This window comes from Dermacentor silvarum, unplaced genomic scaffold (genome assembly GCF_013339745.2).
Source record: "Dermacentor silvarum isolate Dsil-2018 unplaced genomic scaffold, BIME_Dsil_1.4 Seq586, whole genome shotgun sequence".
Taxonomy (NCBI): domain Eukaryota; kingdom Metazoa; phylum Arthropoda; class Arachnida; order Ixodida; family Ixodidae; genus Dermacentor; species Dermacentor silvarum.
In genome coordinates this window covers 2,910-27,858 of record NW_023606472.1, presented here as the reverse complement: position 1 = coordinate 27,858, position 24,949 = coordinate 2,910, and the positions used below count along the sequence as shown (strand labels likewise).

The 24,949-nt window shown below is 44.0% G+C and overlaps 2 protein-coding genes across 2 annotated transcripts; both read right to left on the bottom strand.

The window, feature by feature from the left end:
* Positions 1 to 275: 275 nt before the first annotated feature.
* LOC119435266 (uncharacterized) lies at positions 276 to 9,265 on the bottom strand. The gene is made up of 3 exons (XM_037702178.1): positions 7,565 to 9,265; positions 721 to 898; positions 276 to 457 (listed from the first exon to the last, which is right to left on the bottom strand). Exons 1-3 carry the CDS (start codon positions 9,263 to 9,265, stop codon positions 276 to 278), a joined length of 2,061 nt encoding a protein of 686 aa, XP_037558106.1.
* Positions 9,266 to 11,101: 1,836 nt separating this feature from the next.
* On the bottom strand, positions 11,102 to 24,357 carry LOC119435267 (uncharacterized). The gene is made up of 8 exons (XM_037702179.2): positions 24,296 to 24,357; positions 23,811 to 23,873; positions 23,318 to 23,380; positions 21,754 to 21,822; positions 17,431 to 17,642; positions 14,768 to 14,927; positions 13,276 to 13,379; positions 11,102 to 11,580 (listed from the first exon to the last, which is right to left on the bottom strand). Exons 4-8 carry the CDS (start codon positions 21,764 to 21,766, stop codon positions 11,548 to 11,550), a joined length of 522 nt encoding a protein of 173 aa, XP_037558107.1. The 5' UTR covers positions 21,767 to 21,822; positions 23,318 to 23,380; positions 23,811 to 23,873; positions 24,296 to 24,357; the 3' UTR covers positions 11,102 to 11,547.
* Between the last annotated feature and the right edge of the window lie 592 nt (positions 24,358 to 24,949).

The window sequence follows — 24,949 nt, the reverse complement described above, 5'->3', positions numbered from 1 at the left end:
TTTTACTGTCTCCTCATGCATTACTCTAAATAAAGTTTATTCCTCCTCCTCATTCTCAACGTGTTTCGATATACGCTTATGAATGACGTGCTGCGCCACCTTACCCACGCAAGACGTGAGATACGTGGGCCGAAGATTTGCAAGGCCCGGGGGCCTTCACTATTTTGGAATGAGGACAACCGATGCCGACTTCCATGTTTCCGGCACCAATCTCCACTCCCATACCCGATTAATCTCTTCAGAGAGGTACCCAAGGGAGTCATCATCCAGTTTCTTTAGTTCTCTATTAGAGATTCCGTCTGAACCTGGGCAGACTTGCCATTTAGACTGTGCAGTACCGCCTTAACTTCGCTAGTGCTGAGCGGCTTGTCGAGGTTTGGATTTGGAGTACCCTTGTATGCCGGGTAGTCAATTGGACTGGCGTTCACGACCGGAAGACATCTGCTTGCTAGACGATCTGCAAATAGCATTTTCGGTTTCCGATTGCCTCGCCTCATGGAGAACCTTCTCAATCGCTTGTTTTTGATTAGACTTGAAGTTCATGTCATCTAGGAAGTGTCTGAGCAGGTTCCATTTACCCCCTACTCTCATTTGACCATCCACCGTGTTGCATACCTCATTCCACTGCTGTTTGGCTAGATCTTGGCAATGCTCTTCTATAGTTCTATTCAGTTCTGCAATCGTTTTGTAGAGTTTACGATTGAGCCTGTGTTTCCTTACACCTGTCGACGAGGGACTTTCTGCCTTCCAAAAGATGCGCCAGATGACTGTCCATCCTGTCGACCTTGAGGTTGGTCTGGATCGACTTGGTGGCTACCATGACATCATCTTTGAGCTGCTCTGACGATTGTTCCAGGGTGGGTGTTGGGTCCTCGATGTGGAGTATTGAAGTCCATGGCTACGATTAGGGGAGAGTTCCTTGCTTTGCTGGCCGCTTGCGCAACAATAGTTGCAAACATCTGCCTGTGGTCAGCAGGCGTACTGTATAGAGTATGAAAATATTGTGCTTGTAAAGACTCCCCGGTACAAAACCAGGGAGTACTCCCCTATCCTAGAATAATCGCTAATTTCATGGGAGGTGACCTATATAAAAATATATATCTCTCAAACTTACAAGCATGTTATCGCATACTCTGACAAGTAGCGGTGGCAGAATGCTCCCCAATGTTTTGTAGTAATTGTTTTTATTGTGAAAAAAAGATAATGAATGCCGTACGTATTGCCCTCTGCACTGCACCCTAAAGCTCAAATCAACAAATATATTCTTGCAAGAAGGGTGCTTTGAGACAATCCCCTAAGGCACATTAAAATGAAACATAATATGTGTAAAGATAAGACACGCATGACGTATTTCAGAAAGACGTCAGACAAAAAAGCAGCGGAAGCAGGCCTGACATTAGCGAACAAAATAAAAGATTGCCCGCCAATCCACTCTGTGAAGGTGGTTGGAAAGCGAAGCTTTTTACGCCACCCTCACGGTGACTGCGGCGCACTTGATATTTCACACACTACAACGTAACTTTAACCACGGCCTTTATTATAATTTACTTCACAACAATGTTCACTACTGCTTTATGATCGGTGTGATATACACTCAAATTTTCAGTTTTCACTGTAGTTACATTCTTTGCCAAGGTTAAATCAATGCACGTTCCGCGAATGCACGTTCTGCCGTCTTTACTTTCCGTGGTCTACCCATAGTGGGGTAGTCTAGAAAATGAACCGAAGCAGTTACTAGGCTGGAAGGGTTTCGAATGACGTCAACCTTCTTTCAAGCAGCTGCATAGGCTTTGCAACAGCTGCAATCTAATCTTACGGACCGCGCCGAGCCTGTTTCCGTTGTTTGCCCGCAGCCCTCATCATCCATCATGTTGGCTCATCACTTTGAAGCTTGTTTTTGTGGTTTTTCTTGCGAAAACGAGTGCTTCGTTGTACGCTGAATGCCTGAATTCAAGTAAGCTATACTGCTATACCTGCAATTGTTAGCGGTTCATCGGGATCGTTTTTTGCTTACAACGACGGACACGGCAGAACCCATGGCTGGTAGAGGTACAAAGCTTCGCTTTAAAGGATAATGCTGGAATGCCTGTACCATTTTGATGACAAGTTGGATACCATGTGAAAGGCTATAAAGAAAGTGACGTGAGTCTTCGCGTACGGCCACGCTTGCGGCAAAAAGGCGCGCGTCATGCCAGAAATCGCGGGTTTTGCTGCGTGCCCCGCGAAATGGGTCTCTGCGGCTAGTGCCGCGTGCCACGAGATGAATCACCAATCAAGAGCGACGAGGGGGACGTCACAGAACCATGGCAACTGGCCGCCGCCGTTGCGCGACGGGTTTTCAATCGACAATCGCCGTCGCTCCCATGAGACAACGAGCGCTCAGGGTGTTGTTCGCGCGTTCCGAGAGCGCGCAAAATGTTATCGCGCTGCCGCGCGGCGAGACGCGCGACGAGAAGCGCTTGCCACGGTGGCCTTCCCGGCAAGGCGCTGACGCGCGGCAAGTTGCGGCTCGCGGCATGACGCACGCGTTTTGGCCGCTAACGTGGCCGTACCCTTCTGCGTCACTTGAACGTTAAATTTGAGCGGAGCGGAGCGTAAACGGCGCTCTGCTAAAGCTGTCTATTGAGCCCGATCCTATAGTATTTGATGATGAAAGAAATATTGTTAACACAATTACCAAGCTTCACATTTTATCACTTCTCTGGGTGTGCAATTGGGAACATTACCTTTAATTGAGAACGAATGGGATGTTTGCTAAGGAGCATCCAAATACAATGCAGACTAAGCCAACGAAGCAGCCACCAGACTTTATTTCCAAATAGAACTAATTAGATGTCCTTTCGGAGCTGATTGACTTATATTGCGTGTTTTCAACTCATGTACTTAAGCTGCCTGATACGCAAACGTGTTGAAGATACGTTTTCAAGACTCAAAACGTATCTGCTCTCCAGCAAGTTAGATGATAGGCTCCCGAACTTCTCAGTGATGTCCATTGAAACAGAACATTCTGGAACGGCGTCCGGAGGTTCGAGTTCATAACCGATATGTGTGCTCTTGTGTCAAGAAGTGCTGTTACAGGTATACCGTCCACGTCCACGTTGATGAGGTTGTGATGGCCAGACAGTGTAAGCAGAGGAATTTCGGGTCGGGTCGTCATGACAGGCTCACCTCTCGGAGCTGCGCCCGTTAGTTTTCCGAGGAACGGCGGGAGTAAGAAGGAGACGAAGAGCGACGAGGCACAGAAGAGCGGGCAAGATGTGGGCGTGGCGAAGGGGAACGGTTTGGTCGTGCAGGCAGAGATGTTGGCGCGTTGCCTTCTTCAATGTGTGTCGGTGGGCGAGGACTGCCAGGTGGGCGCCGGGTATTTCGATAGCTCGGCCAAGGCTGCGAGTTCCAAGAACTGCGACCGTGGCGAGATATATGCCCGACGCGTTCACAGCAGAAGCATATAGGCCTCCCATCAGGGGTGCGATCACGCAAACAGCTCGTTTTTCCGTTCCTTTGCTTGCCCTCTGTGGATTGATCAGAACTGTGATTGCGTCAGTGGCCGTCTGAGACAGCGGCGCGGTACCGCAGATTTTCCACTTTGTGACGTAGCAGTCGAACCGAAGGTGCGGAAAGCGAGCTGTTTGCGTGATCGCAGCCCAGAGGTGCGCCATTCCTCCGGGTTTCGGTACGGAGGACGAGCGTACGAACTTCGTGGTACATCGGGTATGCCGGGTGAACGTTAATCGGGTATGTGGACTGGTTTAAGTAGCTGGAGTCAGATATTGGCCAACTCTTGCCGTACAACGGTCTGAATGAGGGATGTTGTTGCGTGGGAATCGTCTGGGGCGCGAAACTGGGAAGGAACTGGAGATGCAGCTTCAATCTCCCGGCGGACGATGCGCTCAATACTCCATGCGCTCCACCACCTTACGCTATGACTGTGCAGCGTGTGCCGCGCAGGCCTGTGACCTTTTCTTGCTTCACTTTAGTGGACCCGGAGAAGAAGCCCAGCCAAACTTGTCACTTATTGCTTAGATAAATGAGATAGATAATAAGGCTCAAATTGGCTCACCCGAATGGTGTCACGTCCACAATGCATAAGCTCGCGCGGTTGTGTCCAAGGTTCCACGACGTAGTTGAGAGGGGAGGTGTGGTCTATGATTCTGTAGGGACTATCATATCGTGGAAAGAGTCTCGATTAGGCGCCAGGGCTGTGAGGCCGGATGCACAGCCCAACAGGAAGGCCACTGGAAAACGTTGCCTTGGCAGGCCATTTTTTTGTCGTAGCTTTTGGCGACCCTGAGCGGTGGTCGTGTTCATCTTTTTTGGGATTTTACGTGCCAAAACCAGTTCTGATTATGAGGCACGCCGTAGTGGAGGGCTCCCGATTAATTTTGACTACCTGGGGTTCTTTACCATGCACTACAAAGCAAGCACACGGGTGTTTTTGCATTTCGCCTCCATCGAAATGCGGCCGCCGGGACCCGCATTTGATCCCGCGACCTCGTGCTCAGCAGCGCGCAACGCCTTAGCTGACTGAGCCACCACGGCGGGTGCGGTGGTCGTGTTGAAATGAGCCAGCTGGAAACAGACTTAAGTTTACGCGGCTACTTCAGATACTGGCAGGCATTTGGAAGCGACGGGTCAATATGGGAGCAAAGTGTCCAGTGCGCGTAATGGCTTTCGTCCGAGCAACAGGAGGAATGGCGAAAAGCCCGCTGTAGCATGCATGCGTTATTATACGCGTACGTCACCAACGCCAGAATGGTGTCTCAGTGTTATCCGAAGCAGTTACAATTATGTTGTTGAAAGGCTCAGCCAAACCATTCGTTTGTGGGTGGTAGATATTACATTCTATGAATGTTGTTGCTTCCACCGAATCTGTGTGTGTGCGTTCAAATAAGCAACCTGTTTTGGTTGAGGTATATTTGCAGTGCGAGAGCAGAAGGGGCTGTGGAGAGTGGTATGCAGCATCCGGGTGGATATTCCATCCTGAACTCGTGTTGACAGGCACTAAAAATGGTTTGATTCCCAGTAATTTGCAACATGATTGAAAATTATATGTGCAAACCTCTTGAAAGGAATCGAGGTTAACGAGATGTGTCGGTAATTTAAAGGGTTATGCAAGTGACCCGATTAAAAATAAGGAATCACCTTACCAGTTGTCTAGTCAAAGTGTAAGGCACTGTCGTTGAGCCATCCAGTAAAAATTAAGGTAAGTATGATGGCGTTGGGCCGGTATTTCGTAGCGATGCCTTTCCGATGCTAATGCCTTTTCGCGCTTGGTCAGTGGTCAGAGCGATGGTCCGCTCACGTTATCAACGGGATCAGCCGGCCATGAGCGGTGGATGATAAGACTAGTATAGAATAAAGCATAACTCATCTCTACAAAATACCGGTCCTGTATTCTGCAATGTTTTGGAGAAACTTGGAATTAACATCATCAATACCACACGATGATAACCGCTTTATCTTGGAAAGTTTGGCTCGAATGCATACTTGGTCGAAGGTGTTGGAATGCATCGTCAGAATGTTTACGGATGAAAAAGGGGCGTATTTCCTTATATTTACTATGAAAATTGATTGGTCAAACGTGTTGTTAAGTAGAGAACCGCAAAGATAAATCAGAACTTGATCATCTTAATTGTTTATGAAGCTCATAGTGTTATCTTTGGTACATTCGATATTGTTCCAGAAGCGTTTTGAGTTAGGAGTTATCGGAGACCATAAGGTCGAGTTAAAGAAGTTGCACTTGCACGTGTCTAAAGTTCTCGCTTTCGTAGCGAATTTATGCGCCCTCAATCACATTTTATTATTCTTTGGGCTAAACGGATCAGTCTGCATTTTTTAAATAATTTTCTGGTGGTTTTTACAGCAAGGGGCATTGGAAGACTTATTCAATTTTCTATATATAAGTGAAACATATTTTCTTATTATATGCGTTACTGCACTATTAAAGGAAAACCACATTTCTTGAACCGATTGGTTGACATGTGTCACGAGGAATCTGTCTAGGAAAGTTGAGAGTTCACAGTTATTTGCGTTAAAGTTTGCCTTTTTGCAGGCTTTGGTATATTTAGTGTGTGTCTTGACATTTCTAGACAGGATGGAAACACTAAAGCATAAGTTGTCATGGTTCCTTAGGCCGGGTACGCGGGTCACCGCTGAAGCATTTTCAAGAGGAGTGGCTAGAATCAAGTCAAGCAATGAACACATAGCAGGTGTGACACATGTTGGTTGACGCCGAGCTTTGAAAGGTTAAAATCTGAGCAAACGTTGACATTTTGTAGCCTCTGCAGACTCCAGGTTAGGGAAAATGCAGAAATGCCACCAGTCGATCGCATGTAAATTAAGTTCTCCTACAAAAATTACAGCAACCTTTGACTTCGTGAACGTGGGCTACGAGCAAGCATGTGGACGAACAGCGAGCACCATGGCGTCAAAGCACAAAGCGAAAGGGCGAAAACGCGTCGCGGACGCTACATTGATCTCTACGGTGCGACACGGGCTGCGCCACTGGGCGTGGCTACGCATTCAAAGAGACGCTGTGAACATGCACAGCGAGCACCCCAGCGTCGAAGCACAAACGGAAAGGGAGCGAACGGGGGGGGGGGGGGGGGGGGGTTCACCTGCATTCCAGCTTCGTGATGAAGGAAGGAAATCAACTTTATTAAAGGTCCTGCAGGCCACGAGAGCTTTGGGGCTCTCATGGAGCGGGCGTCTCCCACGACGGAACCGGGAGGTTGAGCTTCCTGGCGGCGTCGTGGACCTGCTGGACGGCCCAGAGTTGGGGAGCGAGTTCTTCGCTCCGGATTGCTTCTTCAAACTTGCGCTTGTCCGGTTCGGAGTTTATGAGAGCTTGCGAGCACGGCCAGAGTAAATGATAGACGTTAAGGGATGTATTACAATTGGTGCAATAAGACTTGTCGTAGAGCTCAGGCATGTAGTGGTGTAGTCTGTTTTGCGTGGGGTATGTGTCTGTCTGTAGCATTCTGAGAGTAACCGCTTGAGCTCGAGTGAGCATGCGGTGTGGCGTGCTAAACCGTCTACGTTGTAGGTAGTAGTGTTTAGTGATTTCATTGTATGTAGTGGGGGCGTCCTTGTTCTCCGAGTGGTCGGGTGAAGCCGCGCGGTCTGTAAGCGCGCGCGCAGACTCGTGTGCCACCTCGTTAAGGTTGGGGACGTCGCCGACCTTTGGTCCTAAGTGTGCCGGGAACCAATATATGACGTGGTGCTTAATCTGTTTCTTTGTGACAATTCTTAGAGCCTGTGCGCAGACCGTGCCCTTTTGAAAAGCTCTAATAGCGGGTATGGAGTCGCTGTAGATGTGAGAAATATTGTCATTGGTCAGCGCAACGGCGATCGCAACCTGTTCAGCCTGTTCAAGCTTCCTTGCGATTACCGTGGCTCCATGTCTTGTGGATCCGCAGCCGTCCACCATCGCCACTGCGAAAGCTTTGTTTCCCGCGTATGCCGCCGCGTCCACAAAAGCTGAGCGTTCGCGGTTTGCCAAGGCTTGGTTACGGAGGAATTGTCCTCTCGCTTGTCGTCTGCCCCTGTTGTTTTCGGGGTGTACGTTTCTGGGTATAGGTCGGACAGTGATCTTAGCGCGGATGTCCCGTGGGAGGTCCGCAAAGTCTTTTTTTATGTTTGATTGAGTAAAGCCTAGCTTGGCTGAGATCGTGCGCCCCGGAGGCGTCGTCGGAAGCCTAGCAAGCTGGGCGCGCTGCTGGGCCTCGGCAATTTCTTCCAGGGTGTTGTGTATGCCCAGGTGCCCCAGCTTCTCGTTGCTGGTGCTGGTCGGAATGCCGAGGGCTTGCTTGGTGACCTTTCTGATTTGCGCATTGAGTCTGTTTCTTTCGGATCTTGACCAATTGAGCATTGCCGCAACGTAAGCGAAGTGACAAGTGACGAACGCGTGTATGAGTTTGACGAGATTATGTTCCTTGAGGCCCCTGTGTCTATTGGCAATTCTTCTGATGAGCCCGATAGCGTTGTTAGTCTTGGTGATGAGCTTCTGAACAGTAGAGGCATTGACGTCTTTAGTCTCTACTATCATACCCAATACTCTGATTTTGTCGACGCACGGGATGGCGTGTCCCAAATTGGTTTGTACGGTAATTTCCTGATTGTAATCGAAGTCTATTGAATATGGCCTTCGGCCCTTCTGCGTGGGTCTGCGTACGAGCAGCTCCGACTTGGTAGGCGAGCATCTGAGTCCTGTGGGAATTAGAAATTCTTCTACAGTGTTAACTGCTTCTTGCAAGATGTACTGCACCATACCAGGGGTTCCTTTGGAGACCCACATGGTGATGTCGTCTGCGTATGTGGTGTGCTCGAGCCCATAGATATGTCCCAGTTTCTCGGCAAGTCCCGCCATGGCAAGGTTGAAAAGCATAGGGGAGATGACCGAGCCTTGGGGGGTGCCCTTGCTCCCTAGCGAGAGTGTCTCCGTGGAGAGGTCGGCAAATCCGAGCGTAGCCGTCCTATTATCCAAGAATGACTTGACGTACGCGTGGAATCTAGCTCCGAGGTTGAGTTCAGAAATGGTGTCCACAATGTATTGGTGAGATAGGTTATCAAACGCTTTCTCGAGATCCAACCCGAGAATGGCCTTGGGGTTTCTAATGGGGTCATCAATGATTTGGTGCTTGATTAAAATCATGGTGTCTTGAGTTGATAGACCGGGTCTAAATCCTATGAGGGTGTGTGGTACCAGTCCCTTGTCTTCAAGGAATCTGGAGATTCTGTTGTGAACGGCGTGTTCCGCCGCCTTACCCACGCACGACGTGAGCGATATGGGTCTAAGGTTCTCGACGCCCGAGGGCTTGTTGGGCTTTGGGATGAGAACCGGAGTGGCGTGCTTCCATTCCGGCGGGACCATGCAGGAATCCCAGACTTGATTGATTCGATCTGCTAGGAACCGGATGGAGTCTTCGTCCAAGTTACGAAAGGCCTTGTTACTAATACCGTCGGGACCTGGGACCGATGTGCCGTTCAGGTTTTGAAGGACGGTCCTGATTTCTTCCAGGGTGAAGGTTTCGTCGAGGTCGGGGTTGTCCGCTCCCGTGTACGGGGAACCGGGTGATTCGGCGTCGTTTTCGTGGCTGCTCGAGAGTGGCATGTATCTTTCGGCAAGTCTTGCCATAAATTCCTGCTCGTTGGAGTTTTTGAGGTCGCGTTTCGCTATCTTGTCAGCCGCCTTGGTCTGGGAGCTCTTAGTGTGACCCTTGTTAAGAAGGTGTTTGAGCAGGTTCCAGGTTTTGCCCGATGTCATGCTGCCATCGGCCCTTGCGCATACTTCGTCCCATTGTTGGTTGGAGAGTACCGCACAGTGATTCTCAATGTCCTTGTTCAGCAGTGCGATCTTTTTCCTGAGTCTTCTATAGAGTCTCTGAGTACGCCATCTCTGCAATATGGATCTTTTTGCTTCCAACATGTGAGTGAGCTTAGCATCCATCCCGATTGTCTGGACGTCCCTTTCTATTTCTTTGGTCGCCTTGAGGGCGTCCTCCTTGAGTTTGTGCGTCCACTGTTCTAGTGTAGCGGGCTTTTCGGTACGTTGCTTTCTTAGCTGTCTAAACGCATCCCAACCCCCCTGTAAACCATGAACATTGCCTGGATGTCCATTAGATATTTTCGTTGGATATTCAGTACCTCTAATAGAGGTTCAAATAGATCCAATTTACGTAAAATCTACGTAGGTGGTACTGTCAAAAGTCCTCTTTTTTTACGTCGAAAAGATGTTATATGGATGTAATTACTGGACATTTGTTACATTGTTTGGATATTAGTTTTGAGCCGAAATACGTTATAAATACGTGACCAAGATGTTATTCTATACATTCCCCAGGATGTGCGGGAATCGTTTAATGTCTTTTTCACCTGATAGAAAAATGACCATAACCTTGAAACTTTGGTTCCACCACAAAACTTTATTTTATAACAAACATTACACAAAACAAGAAAGTAATCCTTTCATAGAAAAAATAGAACTAAATTAAACAAACCGTACGATTACATGTGTATGTCCTCAAAGAGCACCCCACGCTTTTATTCAGGATATGTTTAAATATGAAACCCAAGCTGAACAGTAAAAATGAGACCTATATCATACATAAAATTCAAACAAACTAAATAAAAAAACAGCAATAAATCACAAATTATGCCCTTGCGAGGTATACGTCAAGTTCTCGCTGACTGATCCTTGTTATACGATACATAAAATGCAGCTGACACAATACTGCATACAAAAAAGAAATACTAAGATCAACAGCAAAAACTGAAATGTCGAAGTGATGAATAGCATTACCTTTAACAAAAAGTTCGACAACTCTTCCATGTGGCAGCATAAAACTCAATATTTTCTCAGATATAGTTGGGTCCTTGGTAAAATGCAGACAATTCAAGTGGAAGTAAAACAATAAAATCAACAGATATGCAAGTAAAATCTGCAAAATCTGACTAGAAAGTTGGTCGAAGCAAAATCTACAAAATGACTAGAAATACACAAAGTACAAACTTTCTGGAGGACTTCAATGGAGTGATGCACACATCTTGTGTGAGTATAACATGAAATGCAGTGCATGGTGCTTAAGATATCTGCAGAATGTAAGTATAAATACACAAACAAGTAGAATCTTCACTCTGTATTTGAACGAAATGAAAATTAAAAGATAATATTGTGCTGTCTGAACTTGTGCTCTTAATTATGAAGACTGTATTGGCAATGATGACATGAATGGCAACTGCACGCTGGCATGACAAGTCTTGTCATTTGCATAGCTAGCTGGGCACTTGATATAAGAAATAGCACAAAGGTAATGAGAGTAGCAGAAAAAACATTTCGGCAGAGTATGGTTGGTTGAACATCGTAGAAGGCTACAGCACAGAACCGACGAAGACAGGAGAGGTGCACAAAGAACACAAAGCGCTGACTTTCAACAAGAATCATCTTGTTGAAAGTCAGCGCTGTGTTTTTATTCTTTGTGCACCTCTCCTGTCTTCGTCGGTTCTGCGCTGTGACCTTCCATGAAGAAAAAACATCTTGAGTCGCATCTACATCATAAAGCACTTGGCAGCAGTATTAGACAAGTTAGCACACTGGAGCTAGACGCCGCGGGCGATGGGTGAAAGTACAACAGGCAGACCACGTCACACATGTTCAGTCGGTTCAGTGGCACAGTTCTGAAGAAAGCATGGTCACACTGGAAGCTACAGGCAGACCACGTCACACATGTTCAGTCGGTTCAGTGGCACAGTTCCGAAGAAAGCATGGTCACACTGGAAGCTAGATGCTGCAGGTGATGGGCGAAAGTACAACAGGCAGAGGGCATCATGTCACATGTTCAGTCGGTTCAGTGGCACAGTTCTGAAGAAAGGGTCACACTGGAAGCTAGATGCTGCGGGTGATGGGCGACAGTACAGCAGGCCGAGGGCACCACCACGTCACACATATGTCCGGTCTGTTCAGTGGACAGTCCTGAAGAAATCATGGTCACACGGGAAGCTAGATGCCGCGGGTAATGGGTGACAGCACAGCAGGGCGAGGGGACCCCGTCACACATGTCCGGGCTGTGAAGTGGCACAGTCCTGAAGAAAGCATGGTCGCACAAGGTCATCAATTTAAATATAAAATGTTGAAAGCTAATAACTTTAAAACACAGACCATGGTGAGAAAAACGTTATATACAATTTTAAGATTGTACGTATGTGTTCAAAATCATTCATACTTTAGGCTAACATTTCCTACTCATTAAAGTTTCTACACCGTGACATACTCATTGATATATGCAGTTTACTTGCAATTAATTTGTGGAAAAGATCAGTGCTGTAAACAATGTGTTGGCTACATCGTGTAAATACCACTTACATATATGTAAGTACTGAAAGGATACTATTGACTTTATTCCTGATTTTGAACAAAAAAAAAGCACTTAACCTTGCACTCAGCCGTGCAACGCAATGCTGGGCGATCATAGTCCATCATTTTCCGGAAGTGCGCGCAAACTTTTCATCTCATGATAGCGTTCATTTCTCTTCGCGCGTCTCGGACTTGCGGCCGTCACTGCGCGTTGCATAGCGGCGCTTGCAACCCCGACACCGCGTTCCAATGGCGACACCTCGTCGCAGGAGACCCACTCCGTGAAGGCGTCTCTCTCGCTCTCATAGCGCGCAAAACCTCTTCACCTCGCAAAGCACGAGCGTACGAACGCGCTAGCTGTGGACGAAGACGAGGACGCATGAACGCAATCATTTGGTTAGCACAAATGCATGCTTAGCAGGTGTGGCTGTATAGCCTAGTGGTTACGACGCTCGTTTTGGGACCAGGGGTGCGCGGGTTCGAATCCCGCCTTGGCAAGGAAGTTTATTTTCTTTCTTGGTAGTTTCTTGCTACACACCACAAATTACGCCTGGCTTAAACAGCGAACTGTTAAAAAGTATACTGGCAAGCTACAGACCACCCTAAATAATGCACTATACATGTTTTCTAGAGTTAGTTTTGCATTTTGGGAGACTGGTTGTTACAAAAGCTATGCAGTATATTATTTAGGACACTATGATGCTTACAAGTTCATTTTCAAGGGTTTAAATGGCCAACATTTTCAATTAAAGCAAAAATAAAAAGACGGGAATCTCGTTACTCTAAGTTCACTGGTAGACAAATATTTATCCTAATGATCTTTAGCGTCACTGTTGCTCTTAATGAATCCACACCTTGCAATATTTAAGCTTCACCCAATCTTCTGCAGTCATTTTGCCAAACAGAAATATAATGTACCTTGGTATGTGCAGTGAAGCGATCTTTCTATGTCATTACACTAAACTCGTCCATTCCACAGCTTACTGCACGATACTTAGCCTCCTTTAAATTTTTTCCCTATGCTTCAAGTTTACAATTGCAGAGAATATAGTCATTTTTAGCCACGGGGAAAGAATATAGTAAGTAGGTGCTTCAAATGCAAGGCTACACTCAACAGTGCCTAGTGTAAATGATAAGTGTACGTTTGGCTAAGAAGCTAACGCAGTTATTTTGTTATAACTGTAGAAAAAATTACTGTTACCCAATTGTATGATAGTTGCTTCCACTTTAATACCGGAGAGCTTGAGTGCGAGCCCCACTCATGCTATGTTGCTGAGTTAGAAAAGATACTTCGTTGCTGCTGCAGTGAACATGCAGAAAACTTTTTTTTTCAACACTGCGTTCCTACCTCAGGAATGCCTGTCGTAGCTGGTTTCAAATGAGAAAAATGTTTAAACCAGTGCAACACAATGAAGACGCATTACCTTGGCAATGGCAGTCCTGTGCCTGGCAGGAGCGTGACGCAGCCACTCCCGGATGGCTGTTTCTACCGCAAATTCACTTGTCTCATGGCCACTCTGGACGGCACCTATGTTTAATAAAGATTTTCTCATATGAAAAAAGGCATTCAAAATCAAACATTTATTTATTGACACAGTAAGCAAATTACTACATCTCAAGCTTTCTCACAACAAAACTATTTATCACTTTACCAACTCGGCCGATAAAAATAATATCACACAAAAAAATTGGTGATGCTGCAAATGCTCGATCTGATGTACACAATATGCAAAATATGCATGCCACCACTCCAACTACGTTTCACCTACATATGCTCGTCATTATCAAACAACATATGCAAAACACCTAGCAGGTGCATTTGCAGTGGAAGCGTGCTCTAATTTTCTTCAAATTTACCAACAAAATTAGAACTAGTTTAAGGTTACGCATACTTCCTCTTTGAGCAAAGCTATTTTAAAGAAAATAAGCAAATAAAAGTGAAGCATACTAAATTACGCAATAAAAATTTCAATAAAAAAATCAGCTAGGCGATGTAACAGTTATGCTTGCCTGCTCTTCCGCTTACACAATATGAACTGACTAGAATGCAAACTAGTCGAATAGACAGCATGCTTTTACTTCTTATAGGCGAAAAGAATTGGCAGATCCTACAGGTGGTTACGCAAGAAAGTTCCAAGGACACCTAAGCTAAGCACTTCTTATGAGTTGTTAATGCGAAAGCAATAATGTCCAATTGAACGCCGCTGCAGCAGTCCGAGTAATGAACTCTTCGCCGGCAAGCGAGCGCGTTGAGAAGCTTGGGCATTGCCTGCTAGATAGCACAAGGCTGGTGCACTTCCGATCCGTGCCGTCATGCAACCTTGCCAAAGTGCCATAGAATCTAAAGGGGACACTCTCGAGTAAGCTGCGGTGATTTTGACGTCGCAGCTTTCGGTACGTGGGCTTGCAATGGAAATTTCGGTCCAAGTAGTATGATGACATAAAGGAGAGTGCACAGGCCTATTATCTAGGACGCGCTGGTTTAGTCCAATGGATGAGACACTAGGTTCTTGAGCGTGGGTTCGTAAGTTCGAAAATCACAATTGCCAACGTTGTTTTCGAATCTCTTGTTTTTTATACATTACTTTTTTATAGCGATTACTGCGGCGAAGTTAAAATGCAGGTGAGAGTTTGCGCGTACAAGGAACGGGCGGATAACACAGGCATCCGAGAGCCAGAGTGAGGGTGTTATGGCGATGCCCTCTCCCCTCATGCAACACCTGGTGCTCCACCAGGTGTTGGAGCTCCCTTTCGCTTGCTCTGCTCCGCCGAGGTGTGCACGTGACATGGCGTCGCAGCCAATGGAAATTTAGGCCCCGTTTCACTGCTACACACGCCAGCTTTTTCACTTAATGGGCCATTAGATGCTTTCGCAAAAATAATAAACTGAATATATTGAAAGGCTGAATTATTTACAGGTGATGCATGATGACAGCTTCATTTGAGAGAAAGAATGCTTCCCCTTTCTCCCTTGCCAAGAAAACTGGCAACCAAGAAAGTCTGTCATGACATGGCGCAGTATTCTTTTTGTGCATGTGGTTGGATTTGCTCCACCTTTGTTAGCCAGTTCCTGAATCTGAAAAAGTGAGTTCAACAAAAATAGCAAAGCTTTCAGATTATTGCAGAACAGAGTAAACACTACAATGCAGCACTGCACATTAAAGTGTACATTCATATATTCGATTGCATTACATATTATGGTATTATGTCAGTACTCCTTTACAGAAATGCTAGACTGAAAGTAGTAGCTCAGTAATGCACTGAAACACTCTTGAGAGTTGGGATTACAAAATTAGGGTAGAGGCAGGAAGGAGGATATTTTACATTTTAATGTTTCGCTTTGCCACAAACATATATGACCGCTCTAAATTAACACCAGGCATTTGGCTACAATAAGACCGGAATAATTTTTTTACGGACATCCTTCAGGATTCATAGAAAATATTTATTAACAATGAAACGTATCCTACTTAACTATTTCTATTGGGAGGAGTGGGGCGCTCACCCTGGAGGGATCGGCACATTACATATCGCCCTAGAATTTCTCTATTTGTCATTATTACATAGCCACGTCAACACTGAACACACAGGAAATAAGTTTGCTTCCCCCTGGCCCTTGGAGATTTAATGCAGTCTCTTTGCTTGGCATGGAACACATGTCAATGAAACAGCAGTGCCCATGTTTTGCCTGCTACTTTTATGACCTCCTAAACTATATTCATGCCATCAGTACTGATGGCCTTTTTGTAAAAACGATGAGTAAACCTTTCCTTAAAAGCTGTAGAAAAGGCACCCGTTGTAACCTTTTCATACATTTTGTGTAATTACCATATTTCCACGATTCTACCGCACCCACGATTGTAACACAGTTATAACATGGTGCTGATGCTACAGCGCACATGAAATAACGAAACCAGAGTCGATGCGTACCATGTTCAAACGATTTTATGGAACATACAAAGGCACACAGCTGAATCTTAGTGGCTAGTTGCTATCTAAGTCCGATGACGCCTCCTTTTCGCTTTCTACTAACCACAGAAAGTCATCTTCAGTTTCAATGCTTTAGGAATGCCACTCGTGCGGCAAACTGGAAAATGGTGACCACAAACTAAGGCAGAAAAAAAAGCAATGTCCGTTGGATGGCAGTGTGGCTAGCTACCTTGCATTGAAGTTTGTTTTTAAGTAAGAATCGCTTTAGTTTTAATTTTCAATTGAATTGGTTACGATTGTAATGCACATGGACATTTGGATGGCCTTCTTATCCAAAAAATTATGCATTAGAATCATGTAAATACAGCACTTTGTGTAGCAAAAAAGAATTTTTTCATTCACTCGCCCTTTGGAAACCGATACTGCATGCGACTTGCATGCTAGCCTAGTCTGTCGCGTGTGCTTGTGTGCGACTTGCTAGCTAGCATGCAAGCATGTGTGTGTAGGACAACATATTGGCCAAAATGTTTGATAACTCGTGCGCTAAAATACTCATTTTCTGCTGAATTTCATTATAAGTCCCAATTATTCAGACCCTTAGGCAGTCCCTAGATTCGGCGAATATAATGTGTACAAAGAAAATGTTAAGGCAACAAAAGCAATTACAAACAATAAATGGCAGTAGACTGTAGTGTCTTCTTTACTCTGAGCACTTTAAAAAGGCTCACAAAAGTTACGAGAATCATGGCCGGACATAATTTGCAAAAAAAAAACATGGCGATCATTTTACTAATTGCATTATTTTCTGCATGGTCACAAACATTACGGCACATGTTTATATTGGTGAGATAAAATAAACCTTCTTGAAAGTCTACTCCTGTGTGTTAACACTTTTAAACGGCCTCAAATCAAGAAAACTTATGTCTATGCAGCCCTGCCGTGCGTGGCTCATGGTGCAATCCCCATTTGATGCAACAGGGTGGCATAAAATGCAGCCGGACTACGCGGTGCGACAAAGCGGTTGTGTCGCGCCTGCTGCTGAAGTGACTATGCATACAATCGGGAGTTTTATACAGCGTCAATCGGAATAACATTGGGGGAAATGCGATGGCAGCTTCATTTTACGCTGCCCTACTACAATGCAGAAAAGTTGCACTGTGAGCCGCACTTTGTACTGCTTCGTGTGTAATCAGGTAAATTAAACAAACAAATTGCAAAAACACCCTTGTACTTAGATTTAGGTGCATGTTAAATAACCCCAGGTGGCCCAAATTATTCCGGAGTCCCCCGCTACGATGTGCCTCATAATCATATCGTTTTTTTGCCACGTAAAACACCAGATTAAAAAAATTCAATAATTTGAAGCCAAATATTTCAGTTTACATGGCCTTTTTGAAATGTTATTGATTACACAAACAAGTGCTGCAATGTTTGCTACTAAGCCTCTAGGTATTGTAATTAGTTTAAATAGTCGATTGCATTGGTTTTCTTGGAAATTATTCCTAAGCACATTATTCTGTAATGCTGTGATTAAATTACTTTTATTGGTCTTTTTTTAAGCATTCGAACTAAGAAAAGAAAATGTATGTAACAGCTGGGCAACACAATATAAATGTAAACACAAAAAAACAGTAGAAAAGAGCACTCACAAAATCCTCCCTTCTTGATCCAGTCAATGTTTCATCAAAGCGTTTGAGGGATTCATAGTCATCAAATGGTTCACTTATGAGAGGTTCCTTGGCTGCCTGAGACTGCATATTTCCTCTAGCGAAACGTGACACCAATGCATTTAGAAGCTCCCCTTGCTGCTGTTGGACAACACGCAGGACACTCAATTTCATGAGTACTTGATGCTGGAATTCTGAAAATATAATGGAGATCCATTGTTTCATACACAATGCCCCGAAATGACACAGATGGGAAAAACTGCAATACAGAGAAATAGTTATTATTTATGAAGCTGACTTATAAATCCAACAAAATGAGGTTCTTAGCGCTCATAACTAAGAACAATGGACACTCTTGCTGTGGCACCTTGCTCAACATGTGCTGCATATTAAAATTCACAAGAATTATTATGAGCACTTATCGTTTGCCAATTGGCTTACTTGAATAAAATGACTTATCCGTGTGGTCATACGACTTGCAGCTGATGTCCACCGTTCTGATGTGTGGGTCTTATTTTTTAAAATTTATTTCATCATTCATCATTAGTACAGAAGGAGGTCCCGGAGTTACAACTGTCAGGGGGACCTCCTATTAGTAATTTAACAATGTAGTAATTAATACATTATGGCAACATAGCAGCAACAGACATCAGAATACAAGTTAATGAAGCAAATAAATACATGAAAGGTGCTTACAATAATTGAAGTTCAAGATACAAGCAAATGAAATACATACAGTGTATGAATAAATAAATGTGTAGCAATTGACACGTTACGGAAACATAGGAATGACACATATCAAATAACACGAGGTTAGTGTAACAGATAATTAGTAACAAATTTATGCTTACAATATGCAAAGTACAAATGTTGTATAGACTATGCGACAAAAAATTTAAAACGTCTAAAAAGCAGAAAAATAAGGCAAAGGGAGATATAGAATAAGAAATAAATAAAAGCTGTCGATACATTAGATAAATACAGAAACAGTGAAAACTGGAAAATAATTTTGTACACAATAAATACTCATAGAAATGGGTCTGTAGCCAGCAGTGTCGTCAGTAAATATTTCTTCGTATCTCTGTTGAATGTTAATGTTGTGCGGCAGGCTTTAATATGGGGTGGTAGTTTGTTCCAGTATTTAATGGCTGTAAAAATGGCAGTAAACATTCCATAATTAGTTTTTATTTGAGGGAGTAAAAAGTTGTCGTTAGAGGAAAATCTCATATTCTTAGTGTTGGTAAGAGCAGACCTATTAAATGTATCTAAAATGATTTCATGATTTAGTGTGCGGCATATTAGTATTTGTATATTAGTATATCCATGTAATCAATCAGGTAATCGAGAAATCTGCGGAGTACAATCAACCTCTCTATATGGCTTTCATAGATTATGAAAAGGCATTTGATTCAGTAGAGATACTAGCAGTCATAGAGGCATTGCGCAATCAAGGAGTACAGGAGGCGCACGTGAATATCTTAGCAAATATCTACAAGGATTCCACAGCTACCTTGGTTCTCCACAAGAAAAGTAGAAAGTTACCTATCAAGAAAGGGGTCAGGCAAGGAGACACAATCTCTCCAATGCTATTCACTGCATGCTGTATTCAAGCTCTTAGACTGGGAAGGCTTAGGAGTGAGGATCAACGGCGAATATCTCAGCAACCTTCGGTTTGCAGATGACATTGTCCTATTCAGCAACAATGGAGACGAATTACAACAAATGATTGAGGACCTTAATCGAGAAAGTGTAAGAATTGGGTTGAAGATGAATATGCAGAAGACAAAGATAATGTTCAACAGCACGGCAAGGGAACAAGAACTCAGGATCGCCAGTCAGCTTCTAGAGTCTGTAAAGGAATACATTTATCTAGGTCAATTACTCACAGGGCACCCTGATCATGAGAAAGAAATTTACAGAAGAATAAAATTGGGTTGGAGTGCATACGGCAGGCATTGCCAAATCCTGACCGGGAGCTTACCACTGTCGTTGAAAAGAAAAGTGTACAATCATTGCATTCTACCGGTCCTAACATACCGGGCAGAAACTCGGAGGTTAACAAAGAAGCTCGAGAACAACTTAAAGACCGCTCAAAGAGCGATGGAACGAAAAATCTTAGGACTAACGTCAAGAGACAGGAAGAGAGCGGTGTGGATCAGAGAACAAACGGGGATAGACGACATTCTAGTTGACATTAAGCGGAAGAAAATGGAGCTGGGCAGGCATGTAATGCGTAGGATGGATAACCGATGGGCCATTAGGGCTACAGAATGGATACGAAGAGAAGGGAAGCGCAGTCGAGGATGGCAGAAAACCAGGTGGGAGGATGAAGTTAGGAAATTCGCAGGCGCAAGTTGGAATACGCTAGCGCAAGACAGGGGTAATTGGAGATCGCAGGGAGAGGCCTTCGTCCTGCAGTGGACATAAATATAGGCTGATGATGATGTTAGTAAAACTAATTTGAGCTGGAGCATGTAACGTAACGGTAGTATTTTTAGGGAACTGAAAATCAGTACTGCATGCGACAAGTAACTAGAGAAATTGATGATCTTCAAGGCTTGATTTTGTAAATGTTGTAGATGTATTATGTGCGAGCAATATGTGTTTCCCTAAACTGAGATGCAGTATTGCAAGTGACAATCAATAAATGCTGTAATAAAGAGAAGTTCTTACGTTTTGTGGAAAATACGAACCCGTTACAATCAGTACTCTTATTCCAAAGGCAATTTTTTGATACCATGTCAGCTGCAAGTTAAACTTAAGTTGGGGGTCAAGTTTGACGCCAAGGAAGACAACTTCATGTGCAGGTGAGAGAACATGAGTTTGTAAGACGAGCGGTGGCACGAGCGCGATGACACGTTTATGCGTATGAAAAAGCATAAACTGAGTTTTCGAAGGGGTCATGTGAAGTTTGTTACTTGTGCACCATGCAGAGAAGTTGCTTAGGTCAGAATTTAGTCGGTCTATTACAGTATTTATGCATTGGCTATTAGTAAATACAGTGGTGCCGTCAGCATATAGTAGAGGTGAAGTACTGGTTAAACAGTGAGGAAGATCATTAATGTACACCAGGAAAAATAAAGGGCCTAAAAGCGAGCCTCATGAGACACCCTTAGTGACTGATTTAGTACGTGAGAGTGAACCCCCGAACAAAGACCAGGCATCTGATTACCAACAAAGACCAGGCATTAGATTTATCACTGTTTATTTATGTCCTACATTAAATACCGTTTTCTCATGGGGGAAACCACTTCCACAAACTTTTTGAAACCCAAAAGACTTCATAACAAAAATGATAAGGGTAATTGCTAACACCACTCCCGATCACCCGACTCGGCCGTTACTTACAAAGTATGGCTTAATTACTTTGGATCATCTCTATAATTTTAAGCTACGTTACTTGCTACAATGTGAAATGAAGAAAAATACCCATTATGCATGCACTCTGGGCAACTTACACGTAAATGCACATAGCTATAAAACTAGACGTTTCGAATATAGGGAAGTGCATCACAAAAGAGTTAATTATGGTGAACATAGGTTATGTTACGTAATTCCTAGAATCTATTAAAACATTTTTAACAAGATTTAAATATAGAGATTTTCACACCCGACCAACTTATGCAGCACTGATTTTACAGTGTGTTCTGTTACCTTTGTATTCTCTTCGTGTGCACAGTTTCTTATGCTGAGATAAAGTGAAAATTATTTTTGTAGCATGAAACGAATCGTGCGAAATTACATACTAGATATTTATCGTAACTTTTTCTTTTTTTGTGCTTCTCTTCAATTGATTACAGCTTGTACATTTGTCCATTTCAATGAATGGTATGTAGTTCTCCCTGTGATGTATCCTTCAATAGGTATGTGACCTAATGCTGACCTTCGTTCGAGATACAGGGAGTGAGACTTAGTCAAGCTGCTTAAAAGCAGCTTTTTCTTTCACTCCTCATGTTCTGTATGGCACATCAAATGAACTACTTTACTTCTTTTTAAAAATGTTTAGTGTTTGTTATGCACGATGTAAAATATATAAAAGATTGACTCATTCAAACGACTTGATGTGAGTGAGATCAGTTTAAGCAGACTGATCAGAAAGTTTAACCACTGAGCCTTGCTGCTCACTGTTGCACATGAACATAGGCAAACGTGGATGCAACAATATGCGACGGATTGCAAACTAGTCATTAACCCTTTTGCTATGCATCCCAAGCATTATAGTTTATTAAGGATCAATCAAACACTAACAGATATTCAGCAATGTGAGAACTGCTTACACAAGTGCAACAAAGTGTTGTGACTCACCTTCTTGTGGCATCAACTTTCTTTTATGTGGCTGGTCGCTCCTTGCTCCAGTTTGAAAATTAGGCTCGGCTAGTGAGACACAAAAAAAAACAATTTATTATTAGAAATAAACAAAATTAAAAGTTCCTTCCTCATACAAATGACTGTTATTGTGAAATATTTGTGAAACAGTTGCTAAGCAATAATGCTTATGTATTATCAATGCGGCAACTGATAATGCAATAGTACGGTCAAACCTCATAAGAAAATGCGAGACATCCAACTAATATATGTATATAACAATGAAATGTCCTGCCCCTTGAAATCCTTAGATATCTATATATTTAAAACCTTGTTTAAACTAAGATGCCCTGCCAATGGTTATAACGAACCAGATGTCAGTGCCGAAGTTTAAAAATTTTGCGTCTTCATGTTGAATACGCCATCGAGCAAAACTGGGCTTTCTTGCCACTGGGCGTAACTGTGCATACGCAGTGGCTTATCGCCGTCGCACTTCTTTTTGACTGCAGCGCTGCACAGGTTGGGCGTAGCTGGTCTGGCTGCGAGATTGCAAAATTGAAATATCACGGCACGCCTAGCTGCGCCCAACCTATGCAATGCACCACAATAGATGCGATGGAGATAGTGAGCCCCTGCTATCACGTGGCGGTGTGAAAGCACAGTGCATCCACTTTGCTCTCACTGCAATGTGCCGCTTAGGCTGGTGCATTGCAGTGAGACTGGTGCATTGCATCGGTGCTGGTGCAATCCCGGAGGCCACGAGTCTGCCAACCCAAGCTTGCACAGCAAGGAAAGTTTGTCGCCTCATTCACACAATGGAGCCACGTGAAAGTGGCGGATCAGCCTGGATCACTTGTGTGGCAGATCAGCCGTGTTGTGTGCTTTACACTCCTCGACCACAACACTGTTTTCTTCGACAGCATCTTTACTTCGCTAGTCGCATGGCACTTTGGACGAGCCAAGTGGAAAGAAGAAACAAAAGATAATAGCATTGGCACAGAGGGCAGCTATTGCCAAGGCAGTCACGTCATTTGATAAGTGCGTTGCACATGCTTGATTCTTCCGTTTTATTTAAATTTTATTGCATACATGGCAGTGTAGGCGTTTCCCGGACTACAAAGCCATCTTCTTCAATGCAAGTTTAAGGTTGCCACCTCATTGGGCAAATATTCCAGTAAACGGCCAATAATGGATATATTAAAATAGTTCCGGTTCTCCTCCAACTTCGTTACAAGGTTTGACTGCAGCTTAGCTGATGATGGCATGAAGAACAAGCACTGATTTTTAAACATCTGAGCATGCATTAAAAGGGACGAGGAGTAACCTTTGGCAAGAGAATTGAAACATCAATGCAATTGAGCCTTTCCATACAATAAAACAGTGACTAGTAAGTGCAAATATTACATGCACTTCCTGTTGAGCCATACTGCACAAACTCAGGCTCATTGGTGTTGCTTGATAACATGTTATCATGACATTGCAACGGCACGCCAATTATAATGGTTGCGAAGATACTGCAAAAACAATTACTATGGTGCCTACTTCAAATGGTGTATATCTTTACCTGCTTCAAAATCTCCTGGAGTGGCAGGTCTTCTTGACACCTGACTGCATGGTTGCACAAACACTGCGAACACACAACAGTAAATGCAATGGCTGTGAGATATGCCGTGTTGCTGGAGGATCAGGTCCCAGGTCCCCAGGTTAACAAAGAAGCTAGAGAAGTTAAGGAACAAAAAATGTTAGGCAAAGCGAGGAGTAACCTACGGCAAGAGAGTTGAAACATCAATGCAATTGAGCCTTTCCATACAATAAAACAGTGACCAGTAAGTGCAACTATTACATGCACTTCCTGTTGAGCCATACTGCACAAACTCAGTCTCATTGGTGTTGCTTGATAACATGGTATGACATTGCGATGGCACGCCAATTATAATGATTGCAAGATCCCAACAAATTCTGACTAGTGAAACGCTTACTTCAGCAGCAACATGCATTGCCACAATACTGCAAAAACAATTACTATGGTGCCTACTTCAAATGGTGTATATATTTACCTGCTTCAAGATCTACTGGAGTGGCAGGTCTTCTTGACACCTGACTGCATGGTTGCACAAACACTGCGAACACACAACAGTAAATGCAATGGCTGTGAGATATGCCGTGTTGCTGGAGGATCAGGTCCCAGGTTAACCAAGAAGCTCGAGAAGTTAAGGAACGAAAAATGTTAGGCAAAGCGAGGAGTAACCTACGGCAAGAGAGTTGAAACATCAATGCAATTGAGCCTTTCCATACAATAAAACAGTGACCAGTAAGTGCAACTATTACATGCACTTCCTGTTGAGCCATACTGCACAAACTCAGGCTCATTGGTGTTGCTTGATAACATGTTATGACATTGCGATGGCACGCCAATTATAATGATTGCACGATCCCAACAAATTCTGACTAGTGAAACGCTTACTTCAGCAGCAACATGCATTGCCACAATACTGCAAAAACAATTACTATGGTGCCTACTTCAAATGGTGTATATCTTTACCTGCTTCAAGATCTACTGGAGTGGCAGGTCTTCTTGACACCTGACTGCATGGTTGCACAAACACTGCGAACACACAACAGTAAATGCAATGGCTGTGAGATATGCCGTGTCGCTGGAGGATCAGGTCCCAGGTCCCCAGGTTAACAAAGAAGCTAGAGAAGTTAAGCAACGAAAAATGTTAGGCAAAGCGTTGCGAGACAGAAAGCTGTGTGGATTAAACAGAAAATGGGAGCAGCCGATATTAGAGGTTTCCTTAAGAGGAAAAATGGAGCTCAGCAGGCCTTGTTATGTGCAGAAAGATAACCAGTGTGGTGCAACTTGCCTTCACCTTTATATATCTATGTGTTCAAATATATATGGGATCCTAGGACAACATTTTTTGTCAACAATGTTTCCTTTTAAGCATGAAATGCTTCCAATTCCTGTTGTCGGCGACCTTCAAGTGACCTTGAGCTAGAAGGCAATCCTGGCACTCGAACGAGAACATCCGCGCATTGTTGCAAGAACAAAACGAGATCACCCGGGCAACCAGTGAAAAGTTTGAAAAATGCAGTATGTGGCCACCAACCCTTTGTGCAGGACCGCTTTACATACGCTAGTTACAGTCCAAACAAGGCACATAGAATATTGCATCCGATTTCTTCCTAATGTTTC

What these genes read in the sequence shown, in the direction of transcription:
- LOC119435266 (XM_037702178.1), bottom strand. Translation starts at nt 9,265, where the DNA reads ATGACATCGGGCAAAACCTGGAACCTGCTCAAACACCTTCTTAACAAG. An exon ending in TCCGACCTATACCCAGAAAC is followed by an intron (nt 899 to 7,564) that starts GTACACCCCGAA and finishes CCCTAATCGTAG; the next exon opens with CCATGGACTTCAATACTCCA. An exon ending in AAAGTCCCTCGTCGACAGGT is followed by an intron (nt 458 to 720) that starts GTAAGGAAACAC and finishes TGCTATTTGCAG; the next exon opens with ATCGTCTAGCAAGCAGATGT.
- LOC119435267 (XM_037702179.2), bottom strand. An exon ending in GATCAAGAAGGGAGGATTTT is followed by an intron (nt 14,928 to 17,430) that starts GTGAGTGCTCTT and finishes TCACTTTTTCAG; the next exon opens with ATTCAGGAACTGGCTAACAA. An exon ending in ACAGGACTGCCATTGCCAAG is followed by an intron (nt 11,581 to 13,275) that starts GTAATGCGTCTT and finishes TGCTTTCTTCAG; the next exon opens with GACTGTGCCACTTCACAGCC.